The following is a 12,079-nucleotide window of genomic DNA, read 5'->3' as shown; positions in this document are numbered from 1 at the left end:
ACACACACACACACACACACACACGATTTCCTTCATCCTTCTGTCCCGGCGGCCCCGTCTCTCTGCCCAGCAAGCTCCCCCGCGCTGGCTTTAGTAGAAGTTGTGGCCCCTGGCCAGTGTTTTTGGCCTGGCTTCTTTGCCATTTCCACATTGTGCGGGGAACATCTGGAGAGCTGGAGGGAAATCCTATGGGATTCTTGACAAACGGATCCCACTAATGAGACACACAGGCCAAGCAGCGGGGCACTTTACAGAACAGTTGCAAATAAAACCGGCATTGTCTCACCCCGTCTCATTTTTTGAATCCTCCCCGCAGCTCTTCCATCCCCTCATGGCCCCTTCCTCCCTACGAGGCACCCCACCTTTCTCAGAGACCTGCCAATCCCTCAGAAACCCAGTCTTTTCCCTCAGCTCTCCTCTCTTCCCTGGCCTCCCAATGGATACGAGCAACTGGGGCAAGGGTGCTGTGCTACAGACCGAGGCGCACAGCAGCCGTTGCCTTGGTGCAGTGGCACTCCCACCAGGAGCAAGGGGCGGCTTGCAGCCCCAGCCTCAAGGGTCCACGAGTAAAGGGAAGAGGGACCTGTGACCCTCCCACATCTCTCCCACCCTCCTGCCCTAATCCCTGGGTCTCACACAGGGAGTTTGCTCCACATAAAGTGAGAACTCAGAGGGACCTGAGGGGAGTCTCTCATCCAATTGGCTCTAGGCCTCAGTTCCCTTGCAGGGCCCTTTGGAACTCACAGCCACAATAGCTAGGAACCTGCTACTAACTTTCTGCTTTCAGGCCCGGCTTTCGCAGACTCTCCTCCCATGCTTCTTCCTTTTGCTTCTGGGTTCACTCTCTTCTCCACTATTTCTCCTCCAGAGCGTGTGGTGCTTTTCTGCCTGCACCAAGCCCTTCTCTCTGTCCTGGCTCCCTGCTCATCAATCTCCCGCCAGGCTGCACTTTCAAACGCGCTGCTGCTAATTGTAGTGCTTGGAGTAGTGCCTCTCCGAGCTTATCACAAAACACGTTACCCAGGTCATGAACTTCTTTCTTCAGCCAAACGTTGTTTGGGTGCTCACGCTGCCCGGCTCTGCCTGCTCCAGGGAATTCCAACGTGGCCTTGATCCTGTATTCTGGATTTATTAAAAGCCCAGGCTGCCTGGTGGCTGAAATGAAAAAGTGGAAAATGTCGGGCATAAGGCATTTCCTGTTTCTAAGACACCAGGACAGGTTCTGAAAAACCAGGAGTAAAACCCGAGTAAAACCTAGACGTATGGTCACTGTGCCAGCCTTGGCTGCTTTGGCCCTGTTGCGCTCTGCTCTCGTGGAAGGTTTGCTTATTGCTCAGAACATATCATTATTTCTTCAGCGATTTTGGCTCAAATAATGACAGTTGAATCTACTGACAATTAAATTCTTCTCGGTAAATGAATGATCTACACAGATGCTCTCTCATTCCAGACTCTCTCTTTCAGTCTCTCTCTCTCTCTTTACACATGCTGCTGTTATTGTTATATCCTAGAGGTGCCATTTATAGCCTTTCACACTGTGCTCTGTTGATCACTCATGGTCTGCAGAGAGCCCGCTGAGAACATAAGAATGTTCCTTCTAATTTTTTCCACCTAGATGCAGAATAAATTTTGTTATGTGCACTAAGGCATGTGATCATGTGCACCACCAGTAGAAACACATGCTGCCGGCAGTGGGCACTTTGCTATTCAGCTGGGTAACATTTGAATCTCTCCTGGGCATTGCTCATGGACTCAGTTTACAAGGAACACTGCAGGGCAGTTACTGAGTGATGCATCTCTGGCAGTCAGATGTTTAGGGACACTCAGAACACAGGACTGCATCCTTGTCCATTAGACTTTAATGGACCAATTTTCCATTGGGCTAGTTGCTTGGTTCAAGTCTCTCTTTATTTCAATTCACATTTAAAAAGACAGCTAGACGGACATTCAAGTGTTACTTCCTGTAGCTGCCCTGGGACATTGTAAGGTTGGGAATGGGAAGGGAGGGGAGTCTGCACTCTAGTGAATGGAAGGGGAGGGGTTCAGGATATAATCTGGCTACTGAAATGTAGGCAGTGCCATGAAAAGGTTTGAAGACTCCTGCTGCAGCCTGTAACTGAAGCCTTGTCTACACTGGCATGGTTTGTCGCCAAACACTGCCTTTTGGTGACAAAACAGTCAGAGCACTGGCACTACTGTTAAACTTTTGTCAGGAAAAATGCCCTGTTTTGGCAGCAAACAACTTCCAGCCCTGTGAGAGACTTTAGTCTTTTCCCCTCCCCTTATTATTGACAAAGAGCCCAGGGTGGACTCTGCTGATTGTTTTGTCACAGAAAACTGGCTTCCACCAGTATCCCCCAATGCCCACTCTGATGGCTCTGCTCAGTGTGTTGTGATCTCTGCTGCCCTGCAGGCAGGTATCTGACAGCTGAGTGAGCTGGTCTGTTTTGGGGAACAAACACAAAACAAATCATTGGAACGTTCCTGTTCTGCTGTGGCAGGGGAGGGCTGGGGAGATGGCTGTGCTGCTTTGACAATTCTTAGCAGGGAGAGCTCCCAGAGCTAGGAGGGATTCCCAAGAAGTATAGGGATCACATCTCCCTTCCCACAATGCTGCACGGTGGGATGCTCACTCACAATGCTTTGCTTTCTCTTGTCGACCCGGAGCTAGCATTGTGGCCATGAAATGTTGACAGTGGGAGGCAGAAAAACTGTTTTTCACTTTTGGCATCTCTTGCGTGTCAATAGTACTTTTGTCACCAAATCTTGCCAGTGTAGACATAACTTGAATCTAGATTCATAGACTCCAAAGAAAGTAGGACCATTGCCAAATCCTAGTCTGACCTCCTGCCACAGATTTCCCTGAAATAATATGCATAGTATATACCTCTCATTGATTTGCCCATAAATTACTGCTTTGGATTACCTCACACTGGCAAGTTATTCCCACCCCTTCCAAAGTCTCTGTAAGATCCTATGAGCAATCACTGCAGTTGTTAGAGATCCATTTTAACCTTGATTCAGGGGTACTTTTAGTTCCTGAAATAACAGCTCAAATGGAGACATATGTTTCCAGATTTGCTTTCCCCATTATTCATGCAGTTTTGCTACAGAACATTTTGGGCCCGATCCTGGCAAAACTCTCATTGAAGTCAATGGCAGGGGGATAGAGAACAGCTTTTCCACAATCCCACATGTTCATAGTCACCTAGAACCAGTGTTCCCTGTAAGCTGTGTACTTGTGCGGCCGCTCAGATTAGCAGAGCTCCTACAGCCAGGTTTGTATTTCTCCTGGTGGTGCACATTTGCACATGCCTCAGTGCATACAATCAAATGTATTCTGCACACAGATGGATGAGGTTAGAGGGACGCTGCCTAGAACGTTTGAACACTTCTTATTATCTCTTAAGTCAAGTTTCTTCCTAGGAGCGCAATACAGTTGCTGGAAGGTTTTACACAGTTGGCTTTGGGGCCCCCATCCTGGAGAGTTCAAGAGCTTTTCTCTCTGATTTGGATCCATTTTCCATCCCTAAGTTTAAGATCTTTTCCCCAGGCATGATTGAAACGGAGGGCAGCTCCAGTGTAACAGAACTGAAGACATCTCTCTTGTGTGATGGCTTCTGTGCCTTGTTTTCCTTAACAGTGGTTCCACAAAGGTCTGAGTTGGGTTTTGCTGGAGATGGGCCAGAGCTGGGGGTTGGGTTTGCCCCATTATAGAGTTGTGGGGTTTGGAGGGGGTCAGACCGAAGGTCCATCTAGCCCAGTACCCTGTCTGCCAACAGTGGCCAATACCAGATGCCCCAGAGAGAGTGAACAGATGATCAAGTGTTCCCTCCTCTGTCACTCATTTCCAGCCTCTGACAAACAGAGGCTAGGGACACCGTCCCAGCCCATCCTGGCAAATAAGCATTGATGGACCTAACCTCCATGAATTTATCTAGTTCTTTTTTTAACCCTGTTAACGCCCTGGTCTTCACAACATCCTGTGGCAAGGAGTTCCACAGGTTGACTATGTCAAGAAAAACTTCCTTTTGTTTGTTTTAAACCTGCTACTTATTAATTTCATTTAATGACCCCCTGGTTCTTGTGTTATGGGAACAAGTTAATAACTTTTTCCTTATTCACTTTCTTCATACCTGATGGCAGCTCTGCCAAGTCTCTTCTTTCTTCCACGGTGTTTTCTGATGCACTTCTTACTTGTAGTCATATAAGGGAATCTCTTTCACCCATTCTCTGGCATTTTGTGCATGGCAGGAGAGGGTTCGTCTCCATCCCACGTTGGTCGCAGACCCTGGTCACTGGGGGCCCATTTGTTTTATCCCTGGTTTCCTCACCTGGTGTATGGCCACTGATTCTGGATTGGGCAAAAGACAGACTTTGGTTGGTGGGGGCTGTCACCTTTGGCGACTGTCTTGCAGAGGTGCTCATGGATCACCTGCATGCCACTGAGTTCAAAAATCATTTGTGATGGAAAAGATCTGCCGGAGGTGACACTTTTGTTTTGTTTTCCTGCTCGAAGGCGTCTCTTTCTTGTGTTGCTTATTTCTGTTCTATTTGAGGATTGATCTGTCAGTTTAACGGGGTCATGTATTGCTGCACTTCACTTTTGTTTAAGATTCAGCCCTGTGTGCCAGACTGAGTGAAGGCTTGTTAAAAATCTACACCCTGGACACATCCCTTGTCCTGTCACTAGTGGGTATGTTGGTGAATTTGCTGTATGGAGGGTAAGGATGTGGCTGGAGGGGAAAGCAGGGGGAGGTTGGCTCTTAAGGAGAAATCTAGCTCAACTTTCCTGGCTGACAGTGTGAATGGTCAAATCTTTCATGAAGGAGGTTATAGAATAACGTGCTGGCTTTACTGCAAACACAGGCGCCACGGGGAGTAAAAGTCACCTCGGCTGGCGTGTATTGGGGTAATTAGTCTGTGTGGCCACATCTCGAGGATTCATCTGAACGGGGGCTAAGTGAAACAGCTCTCTTGATGTGGTCAATGCTGGGGTGAAGCCACTTGGCATTAGCAAGGCTGCCTGATAGATTTGGATTTCTGCAGGTTCTCATTCAGCTCTCGTATTGTTACAGGTGCATGCCATGGGCACTGGTAGGTTATAATGGTGTCAGCAATACTCATTGATTTTTTTTTTCTTTTTTATGATTCTATTTTGGTCTTGCTCTAGATTCTTCAGGTTGGATTTTTTGAGAGCTTGGAAGAGCTCTGTCCAAACTGCAGGGTGCTGCTGCTTCTTTTTATGAGGCTTATATTCTTTGCACGTTTACCAGAAGGCAAGGGCAGTCCATGTGTGTTTCTGCATACGGATGCGCAGGCCTGTGCATGCAAGGGTGTAGTGGGGGGGTGCGTGATGCATGCAAGGGGGTAAATAGGTCCGGGTGTGAGTATGTGTACATGGCAGGCAGGTGCAAGGCGTATAGGTATGCAACCATCTGGGCAAACACACGCATACCAGGCGGGTCTGTGTTTAATGATCCGCTTGGCTACATCACACATGCTTTCTCCCTTTGAACAACTCCTCGTCTCCATGGAAACTGAGCAGCAGGAACTTAGCAGCTGTAGCTCAGTCACAGCGCTAGGGGAAAGGGCAGCTGCAAGAGAGGGAGAGAAATGGAAGAGGGGCAGTAAGGGGGGCTTCTCTGGCTCTTCACCTGCTGAGAGGGTTGCAGTCTGGCCGGGTTTGGCCAGGTTAGAGGCACGGTCAGCCTTCCAGCCACCTTTTATTTGCTGGTCTGTCTGTATTTCTGGGCCGCAGACCCGAAAGGTCTCTGCCATCTTACCCCTGTGCAGAAAACACCCAACCAGGGCAGGTTCTAAACTAAGACCAGGTGCCCCCTACAGACGCTGCCCACGTGACAGCTGTTCATGCTGATGTGTCTCAAACCCTCATACGACAAGGGTTTGTTTCTTTGAAAAAACGACGACAGGATGAACCTCTCTAGTCCGGCACCCTCAGGACCTGACTGGTGCCGAACCAGAGAATTTTCCAGGCTGTGGGAGATCAGTGTTATCTAGCAGCATTGCCAACATGCCCACTGCTTACTGGGCTCTTGGAAGACACGTAGGGGTAAATTAGAGCTAAATAACAGCACAAACACCGAGAGCTAGGACTGGTGGCTGTAAACAAACTTAATGGGACTGCAGGAAACTTGGCTACTCCCATGATAAGTGGACATCTGGCTAATAACGTCATGCCGGACCATGGATGTTGCTGGCCCAGAGAGTGCCGGACTAGAGAGGTTCCATCTGTACAAATGTTGGAGAGGCCAGAACTAGGACATATGATCCCATTGGTTGACGTGTATTGTATTGGCCAGTGAGGTGAGTCGGACGGTGGGCCCCTTACACCTGTCAACTTACTCGACTTCACTGTCTTTGTTTCCATCACGGCACTGATCTTTGGCCTTGCGACATTTGGTCTGCAGAGGTCCCTCGGTAGGGGACCTCCCAGCACAGGGACCTCAGCTGGCAATGGTTTGTCAGGGAGGTTGGGTCCTTTGCTTGCATGACTTCCAATAAAGCAGGGTTTCCCAACCTATGGGTCGCCATTATATTTCAAAAGGGTCACCAGGTGTCTCCCCAGGTGGCTCTTAAGGAGCCATTCACACATTTTTTGAATTGCCCTGGGTCACCAAGTCTTCCTGAATTGTCAAAACGGGTCCCCATCTGGAAAAGGTTGGAACTGCTGCGATAAAGTAAGGACCAGCCTTAATCTTCTAGCCCAGTGGTTTCAACTCGTGGTCTGCGGACCCCTGGGGGTCCACAGCTTGTACGTAAGATTTCCAAAGGGGTCTGCATGTTTCACTAGAAAGGGCTGCGTATCTCATTGCAAAGCCAGCTCCCCAGCCAGACTTTCAGATCAAAGAGCATGAGCTCCAGCTAAACAGCCGGCATCTGGAAGCTTATCCAAACTGAGCTGTGTTGGAAGATTTGCCCCCCAATCCTGTTGAGCTGCGGAAGAGCTCTTTCATCCCAGGGAGGGGGGAGGAAAGGGTTAATATCCTGCCCTGCGATGGCAGCATGCCCTCGGTAGATCAGGGGTCAGATTCACGAAGCATGAAAGGGATCTTACACCTGGCACGGGGTTACCACTGCATCACTGTGCTGCAAGCCAACAGGAATGCAGAAAGCTGTGAAATCAAGGCAGCAGCCTGGGGTGTCCCACTCGGCAAGGGGGTACAAACAGGGTCAGTCCTGGTTTTCGCCAGTACAGGCTCTGTGGGTGTCACAGTGGGGTCATTGTTCTCACGCTGGCCCTGACGTGCTCTGGCCTGTGCTAAGCAGGGGTCAGACTAGGTGTGCCTCATCGGCCCTTCCAGCTCTACAACCTCAGCATTTTCTGGGTGGGAAAAGCAGGCAGAAGGGTGCTAGGGTATAGGTGGTTTGTTATATGGGCCCTCAGGGTCCAGGATCTAGGAACGTGGGCCCAGGTCCACCGATGTTTGAGTTTATATTTTCAGAGTCATCCCGGGGCAGCCATTCCAGGCCCCGCACTTTGGGGGCCCCAGGCTTCAGTGGAACATGGGGTCCAGGGCAACCGGGGTGGGGGGCTTGCAGTGGGCCTGGCACTGGCAGCCATGAGCAACCTGGCCCAGCCTGCTGCACTTTGCTCCGCCTGGCCTTGTGGCTCGTGGCGTTGCTGAGGGAGGGGGCAAAACTGGGAAGAGGCAGGGCAGGGCTTTGGGGTGGAGCAGGAGCAGTGACTTGGAGGAAAGGGTGAAGTGGGCATTGCGTAGGCTGGAGCCAGGTGGCTCACTCCTGCAGGATCCAGGCCCCCGGGTAGTCCCCCAGGCTGCCCTGGACTCCTGAAGTGCAGGGATCCCCAAAGCGTGGGCCCAGGGTGGTTGCCCCAGTGCATCCTATGGACATGATGACTCTACTTGGACCTGTTCTGGGCACCGTCAAAAATTATACCAAGGTGGCGCCCAGTGCTTGGGAGAGGGTTTCTGGGCATCCACGGAGAATCCCCAGGCATGGGTTTGTGTTTTCCCTTTGAGCGAATTCTAACCTGTGTCTCACGCCTCCTCCTTCCTACTGTCTCCATTTCCACAACAAACCCGTTCTGCCTCTCTTCCCTCTCTTCATCCTCCCGGCTGGGGCCTGCACATTCTTCTCCCAACCTTTCCTCGTTCTCTCTTTCTCCTTCTTCCCTTGCCTCCCTCTCCCCGCCTCCCCTTCTTCTCTTTCACTGCCAGCCCATAATTCCAGACCTGCTGATGAGCCCCAGCGACCAAGGCGATGGAGACCTGGAGATGGAGTACCCAGAAGACCGAGGGAACTGGACCGGGAAGCTGGATTTCCTTCTCTCCTGTATCGGCTACTGCGTGGGGTTGGGGAATGTGTGGAGGTTTCCGTACAGAGTTTACTCCAATGGAGGAGGTACGTGCTCCATCATCCCCTCTTCAGTCATGCCACTTCTGTACCCTTGTTGAGAGGGGTTCGTGACAGAAGGAAGCTTTGCTTATGTCCCTTTCTCCCCTCCCCTCTCAGGGTACGTCTAGACTACAGGCTTTTGTCAACAGAGGCTATGTCGACGGATACTGTCGACAAAGCTTCTGTCGACAAAGAGCGTCTAGACTACATCCAGTTCTGTTGACAAAGCAAGCCGCTTTGTTGACATGAAAGTGTAGATGCAAAGGACAGTGTGGGTGTGTCTAGACTACAGGGTTTTGTCGAAGAAAGTGGACTTTTGTCGACAAAACTATACCTGCGTCTACACTACCGCCGAGTTCTGTCGACGTAACATCGACAGAACTCGGCAGTTTTGTTGATGGCAATAAGCCTCATTCTACGAGGCATAACGGGGAGGTCGACAAATGCCTTTGATGTTGACCGTGGAGCATCCAGACTACAGCGCTGTGCCGACAAACAGCTGATCGGCACAACGCAGCAGACATTTTAATTTAAATGAAGCGGCGATTATTTAAATTGTCGCTTCATTTCCCTTAGCCTACAACCCTAATCGATGTGGCTCCGTCGACGGAGCCATGTAGTCTAAACGTGCCCCAAGAGACCTGCCTCTGCCTGGTCTCTGTTCAGATTGGCCTGAAAAGGCAGCCTAGAATTGACCTGAGTAGATTAGTCCACTTCTGTGAGGCTTGGTATCTCCGTACGGTGTCTTACTCTGGACTGCAGATTACTTCATCTGATGATGCCCTGGAAGGATATACAGCTCACGATGCTGTAGATATATATATTTTGTTAGTCTCTAAAGTGCTGCTGGACTACTCATTGTTTTTTTAAGGTCTATGAATCCCTCTTGGTCTTTGGCACCACCTCTGCAGCCACCTTGTCTTGGTGTTGGTCCCATCCAGATCTCTGTAGAGCAAACATTTCCCCTGAATATTCATCCCACTCACGGAACGAATTGGCATTGTCTAATCCTGCCCTTTGTGCAATCACTCCCTACAAATGATCCACCCAACAGACTTCCCCAGCATGAATATGGGTGAAACCCACGATGTCACAGACTCTTCACAAGGCAATAATTAACCACCAGTGACAATTGCCAACTTGACTCCTGAAATTCAGGCTTTTGTCTGCTCACACGTGTCACCCATTGCAGGAAGGGACACATCATCCTATGGCCATCCTGCACAAATCTTCTCAGTCGGGCATTTGCAAATAGCCTGCAGATGAAGAATTACTGGTACTCCAGAGAGATATTTGCTAGTAATTTGGAACAGTAAATAAACTGGAGACTATAACAGGCTGTTTGCAGAGAATTCAAGGACAGGAAATAAACCGTTCTTGAGGCGTTATTTGCCCAGCTCTCATTGGCCCAGATTCTAAAAGCTACGTTGAGTCAGAGCTGGGCCTGGGTGCCTCTAATAAATTCCCCAGATGCTGCAGGAAGTGGTTAAGATGAGGGATGTGAAAGGTTATCCGATTAACCAGTTACCAGGTACGGTTAACCAGTACGGTTGCTAGATGGTCTCAACAAAAATACTGGACACACTTGACATTACATCACAATCTACATGACGTCTTATTTAGAAAATACCAGACATTTCTATTTTCTCATTTCTATTTTCTCAATTTGTTTCCCGAACAGAAAGCTCAAACACTGGATTGTCCGGCTCAAAGCCAGACACCTGGAAACCCTATTAACGTGGGTGGGAGGCTGCTCCAGCATGGTACGGCGGGCTCAGTCAGGCCGGAGCAGCCTGATGTGAGTGGGGGGCACTTCAGCCCAACTGGAGCAGCCCCCACTCATGGCAGGCCCAACCTGGCCAAAGCAGCCCCCATCCGCAACAGGCCTGGCCTGGCTGGAGCAGACCGCTGTGCTGCGGGTAGGGGGGTTCTCCAGCCCGGCTAGGGCAGCGCCCGCCTGCGGCAGATCCAACCTGGCTGGAGTAGCCCAAACCATGGCGAGGGAGTCCGGCCCACTTCTCCACACCATGGATGGGGGGGAGGGGAGGAAGTGCTCCAGCCTGAGTTGGAACAGCCCCCCACCAGGCTCAATTTAAGTGGTTAACTGGTTAAACATCTCTAGTTCAGACTCAGCTGGCGGCAGGCTTCCTGGCCAGCACAGGAACCTGATGCAAGGGGCCACTTTGCTGTTGGGGTGCCACCTTTGCAAAAGAGATGTAAAATGAAGGCCAGGCCTGCTGGCTGGACCTTTTCCCTCATGTAAAGGTGCTAGCCCTGGGGTCCTGACCATAGTCCAGCGATAATAATTCCATTCGGCCAGCTGAAATCCCCCCCAGCGTTGAAAGCTTGACCTAAGAACTGATGCTTAGCCTCGCTGGAACTGCAGTTGGCCGCAGAAGGGGCTGTATTGCAGCGGTGGGGGAGGGATCCCACAGATACAGGGTCAAATCACCGTCCAGGCATTGGCTCCGGTCACTCTGAGATGCTTCAGGGTTCCGGGAGCTTTATACCTGTATCTATCGCCTGTCCCTGCATCAGTCTCCCGTCTCACCCTCTCTGTCTTTTCTGTCTCCTCCAGGAGCTTTCCTCATCCCTTATTTCATCATGCTGGCAATATGTGGCATCCCCATCTTCTTCATGGAGCTCTCCCTAGGCCAGTTCTCCAGCCTCGGGCCCCTGGCTATCTGGAGAATAAGCCCGCTCTTCAAAGGTGTGTGACCAACCCCAGTCCCGCCCTCTCCTCCCTCCTGCCCTCCCGGCACAGAGAGAGAGAGAGAGACAGAGAGACAGATATATATATATATATGGGTGGGTGGGTGGGGATAGATAGGTATGGGTATGGATATGCCCCTCTCCTATTCCATGTATTCAAACTAGGCCCTACAAATAATCACACTGGCCCTGTGCAATCCCCCATCCCCCGTCCCCCCCGCATAGCGGGTGATAATTCCTTCATGTGGCTCAGCTTTGACAGCTCCTGGCTGTGGTTTAGGGTTCATTTTCGATTCCTAACAGCTGGTCTGTTGTTACCAAGGCCTGGGCCCCCTTGGATGCCAGTGGGGAGGGCGAGTGGGTGTTGTATCTCTGCCGTGGCCCTGAGCTGTGTTTACGTCTCCCCTCCCATAGGTGTCGGCATGGGCACGATCCTGATTGTCTCGCTGGTGGCCATTTACTATAACATGATCATTGCCTATGTTCTCTTCTACCTCTTCGCGTCCCTGACAAACAACTTGCCCTGGCAGCACTGCGGCAACTGGTGGAACACCGAGCTGTGCCTGGACCACCACGTCATCAAGGCAGCGAATGCTGCCACCCCCTTCAATCTCACGAACACGGTCAGCCCTAGTGAGGAGTACTGGAGGTAAGGAGGCTAGCAAGCGAGGGGGACAGAGCGGGGCGGGGATCGGAGTGAGGGAAACTGAGGCAGGCGCCATGGCGACGGGTTGACAACACACGCACTGTGGCATGGGGCACACTCACACTCGCTAAGTGCATGAGGAGCTGGGGGCTGTTGTCGCAGCCTGGCCTGTGGCACTGCACTGGGGGGGATACGCAATACCCCAGCTGAGCTGCTGGGATCACGCGCCTGCTCGGGGCTGGCTCTGCTGACGGACAGTTTGCTGTTTACTCACAGATACAGAACGCTGGCGCTCGGTGATGGCCAGAGGGGCCTGGGTCTGAGCCGGGATGTGTGCACTTG

General features: G+C 51.1%; 1 protein-coding gene across 1 annotated transcript in view; it reads left to right on the top strand.

The window, feature by feature from the left end:
• The window catches only part of SLC6A7 (solute carrier family 6 member 7), a 31,773-nt gene that overhangs the window by 1,800 nt on the left and 17,894 nt on the right, over positions 1–12,079 (top strand). The window contains exons 2-4 of the mRNA XM_006138235.5: positions 8,202–8,385; positions 10,958–11,089; positions 11,506–11,740. Coding sequence (XP_006138297.3) covers positions 8,202–8,385; positions 10,958–11,089; positions 11,506–11,740 — 551 coding nt within the window. The remainder of the gene's footprint in view (positions 1–8,201; positions 8,386–10,957; positions 11,090–11,505; positions 11,741–12,079) is intronic.

Source organism: Pelodiscus sinensis, chromosome 16 (genome assembly GCF_052426305.1).
Source record: "Pelodiscus sinensis isolate ZL-2025 chromosome 16, ASM5242630v1, whole genome shotgun sequence".
Lineage (NCBI taxonomy): Eukaryota > Metazoa > Chordata > Testudines > Trionychidae > Pelodiscus > Pelodiscus sinensis.
This window is presented reverse-complemented; position numbering and strand designations above follow the sequence as displayed.